The 3,746-nt window shown below is 40.4% G+C and overlaps 1 protein-coding gene across 1 annotated transcript in view; it reads right to left on the bottom strand.

The window, feature by feature from the left end:
• Positions 1 to 1,918: 1,918 nt before the first annotated feature.
• ADAL (adenosine deaminase like) overlaps positions 1,919 to 3,746 on the bottom strand; it is a 31,757-nt gene continuing 29,929 nt past the window's right edge. The window contains exons 10-11 of the mRNA XM_003791765.3: positions 2,938 to 3,038; positions 1,919 to 2,410 (exon numbers count right to left, since the gene is read on the bottom strand). Of these exons, the coding sequence (XP_003791813.1) occupies positions 2,216 to 2,410; positions 2,938 to 3,038 (296 nt within the window). The 3' untranslated portion in view covers positions 1,919 to 2,215. The remainder of the gene's footprint in view (positions 2,411 to 2,937; positions 3,039 to 3,746) is intronic.

The raw sequence follows: 3,746 nt of genomic DNA, 5'->3' as shown, positions 1-3,746 counted from the left end.
AAAAAAAAAAAAATTCATGAAAAAGCTGGAATATAAATTACATCACTCATTTTACCAGCTTTTGTATATATACAGGGTGGACATAAAGTTCGTGTGCAATTTAAAATAGTGTAACACAGTAAATTGCACACAAACTTTATGGATGCCCTGTATTAAAAAATGGACTATAAAATTATTTATAGGCACATTTTTCAATGAATATATTATCATGAACATCTTCACAACATTAAATTTTATTCCACAACATTTCTAGTGGCTGCAATCTATCCACATTTTATGGATTAACCATAATGTTTTTACTATGCAATTTCTGTATGAATGGGTACCTATGCAAGATTACAAACTTGTTCCCTCTACCCTGTTTCCTAAAAGAAAGTCTGTGAGGAGAAAAAACACAAAACTGTTTTTCTCTACTCTCACACCAGAGAAGACTCCCGTGAACAAATGTGCTGGCAGGGGCAGGGTTCCCCACCTAAGAAGCAAGCAATCAGTTTTAGAGTGGATACCAGCTGGGTGTCCTCTAACTCAATTCTGACACTACTTGGAGACAGCATTAGAACCCTCAGGTAGAGGGCTCAGTCCCACAAGATAGCTCCCCACTTCCAATGCCAGTGATAACCCCAGGTGGTTTTACTTGTTCCTCTGACCAATGGGCTATAAATCAGTTTTCCCACCCCCTCCTTGGGTTCGATTAATGTGCAGCCCACAGAACTCAGGGAAACACATTTATTAGTTTATAACCAAGGACATTACAAAAGATACAGATGAAGAGATGCACAGGGCAAGGTATGAGGACAGGGGAGAAGCTTTCATGCTCTCTTCAGGTATACTGCCCTCCATCAAGCTCCACATGTTTAGCTATACAGAAGCACTCCAAAACCTGTCCTTTGCAGTTTTATGGAGGCTTCATTATGTGGGCATGATTGATTAAACCACTAGTGATCAACTGAACCTTCAGCCCCTCTCCTTTCCCAGAGATCACCAATCATGCCTTGGTCTTTCAGGTGACCAGCCCCCAACTACCTAGGGGCTGCCTGTCATCAGTCAATTATTAGCATACAAAAGACATCACTTTGGTAATCCTAGCACTCTGAGAGGACAAGACTGCTGGACAGCTTGAGCTCAAGAGTTCTAGGCCAGCCTGAGTAAGCTGGAGACCCCTTCTTAAAAAAAAAAAAAATAGCAGGGAGTTGTGGTGGGTACCTGTAGTCTCAGCTACTGAGGCAAGAGGATTGTTTAAGCCCAAGAGTTTGAGGTTGTGTGAGCTCTAATGCCACGGCACTCAACCCCAGGGCAACTGAGACTGTCTTAAAAAAGAAAAAACAGACATCACTTTGGAGATGCTACGGACTTTAGAACCCATAAGCCAGGAAACACGGTCAAAGACCAGCTATATATTATAAAATATAAATACAAAAAAAAAAAAAACCCTTAGTAATTTAAGTTAGGGGTATCATCAGCCTTAATTTTATCTAAATGGCCTAGTGTCAACAGTCTTGAGGAATACTTTTAAAAAGTTACACCAGGCAGCGCCTGTGGCTTAGTGAGTAGGGCACTGGTCCCATATATGGAGGGTTGCAAATTTGAACCCAGCCCCAGCCAAACAAAAAATGGCCAGGTGTTATGGCAGGCGCCTATATTCCTAGTTACTCGGGAGGCTGAGGCAACAGAATTGCCTAAGCCCAAGAGCTGAAGGTTGCTGTGAGCTGTGACAGCACAGCACTCTACTGAGGGCGACAAAGTGAGACTCTATCTCAAGAAAAAAAAGAGAAAAAGTTAAACCAAGTGAAGGGAATCTGATTATACTCAGCACAATAAAATATAAAGCTATGTAACAGGCTAGAAAGGTTAAATGTCTTGGTGGCAATCTGTTTTCCCCTCTTTCTTTACCTTAGACTAGTAATTCCAAAACATTTCCTGATGAGAAATTACTTTTATTTCCTTTAAGTTTTATGATCACTAATGAGGAGAGACTGATTCTAGTGGAGAGTTAGTCAGCAACAACGCTCAAGTGCATTCCAGTAAGTAGCTTGGAGGTAAGCTAAGTAAGACACATTTATTGAACACCCACCATGTGTAAGGTGCTGGTGATGGTCAAGTCCATGGTACTTGACTATTATACTTCTAAGGGAGTGGTGGACAGATTACTACATGAGATATAGCAGGAACGTCTTGGTTACAAAACATACTCAAAAGTAGTTCACCTCCTTACAACTTAAAAATGTAACACTTTGGGCTTCAGATAGTTCCACTTCTTCCTCAGTTCAGATCTGGTATTGTCAGAAGCAAAGATGTAGTTGATGGACTTGTAAGACAGATCCCATACCTGAGACTGGGTCAAATTAAATGTTTCAGCTGCCAACTGGTACTCTTGAGAAAGGTGTGTTGCAAAAACACCCTTATCATCAGTCTGCCAATGGAAATAAGAATGTTTCAAAATGAAAAAAAAAGATTTTTCAAAAAATAATAACTTTTTTGCTTAGAGTCTATTTTCTGATTAACCATGCATGTTTCAAGAGTCTAAACAGGGGCCAATAAATGCATCTATGCCTATCTGTAAGTAAAAAGATTTGTTTATACTTTTAAAAAAATACCAAAGCAGTGTTTCAACTGTGGCTGCATATTAAAATCAACCAAAGAGCTTTTAAAGAATATCTTATCCATGTCCAGGACTCACCCCAGATCAAATAAAGCAGAATTCCTGGAGGGTTCTTTTTTCTTTTAAGTTCCCTCAGGTCCACTGTCCAAGACCTTTTCCTATAGAGCCAAACCAGAGTCATCCTGGCCCCTTGCAGCCTCTCATGCCTCAGTCCCTTCTAGCTCCTCTACTTGGGCATCATCCTAGGCATGCAATGCAGTCAGCTTGGTAGTAAATATCTGACTCAGTATAACTCAGGGGCTAAAAGGGAGCAAAATGTTTTACACAAAACACCTTACACAGATCACAGAAGGATGGCCAATGCTGTACCAGAATCCAAAATGATGTTGGACATAAGATGGAACTGTCTGACTTTTGATGTTTGAGGTCAAACAGAGTTCTGGATGAAATGGGAAAAAAAGTCTCTCATTAAAAGCAGGTAAATGATCTCATTCAGTGTTCACCAAGTAGACATGTGAGAAATCTTTCCAAACTATGCTAATTTGCAGTTTATTATTTTACAAAATTGACCCTAACTTATGTGAAAATTTGTTGTTCAATGACTCTAGCTCTGCAGGAAATATGTACTGTAACTTACAGTAACTACTGTACAAGCCAAGGAATTATAATAATGTCCCCTTCAAACTATGTGCTTCTTTTTCTTTTATCAAAATGGGGAGAAAAGAAAGATGCTGTAAGTCAGTCATCATGACCAAGGCAGGGAATCACCATGATGGAGCAGAAAAGGTTTTATGAAGGGCTACTACAATTCCTCCTAGTCTTACAACAAAGGCCAAAAAAGGCAAGAAAACTGTAGCACTACTTAAGACTCGGAGCATTACAAATAGCTAAGAGTGGGCATGGACTTTTCCTATGGCTACTAAGAACCTCTAGACCAGTGGTTCTCCACCTTCCTAATGCAGCAACGTATTTTCATTGTTACAAAGGGGTCAGGACCCACAGGTTGAGAACTGCTGCTCTAGAAACTTAACCCAGACAACCATTGATTCATTGACCACTGCTTCTAGGTAAGTTAAGTTCATCTTAAGAATGACTTCTTGGGGGTGGCGCCTGTGGCTCAAGGAGTAGGGCGCCGGCCCCATATGCC

The sequence above is a fragment of the Otolemur garnettii genome, unplaced genomic scaffold, assembly GCF_000181295.1.
Source record: "Otolemur garnettii isolate 467f Iridium unplaced genomic scaffold, OtoGar3 scaffold00050, whole genome shotgun sequence".
NCBI classification, from domain to species: Eukaryota; Metazoa; Chordata; class Mammalia; order Primates; family Galagidae; genus Otolemur; species Otolemur garnettii.
The sequence above is the reverse complement of the archived record's forward strand: the minus strand, read 5'-3'. Positions and strand labels throughout refer to the sequence as shown.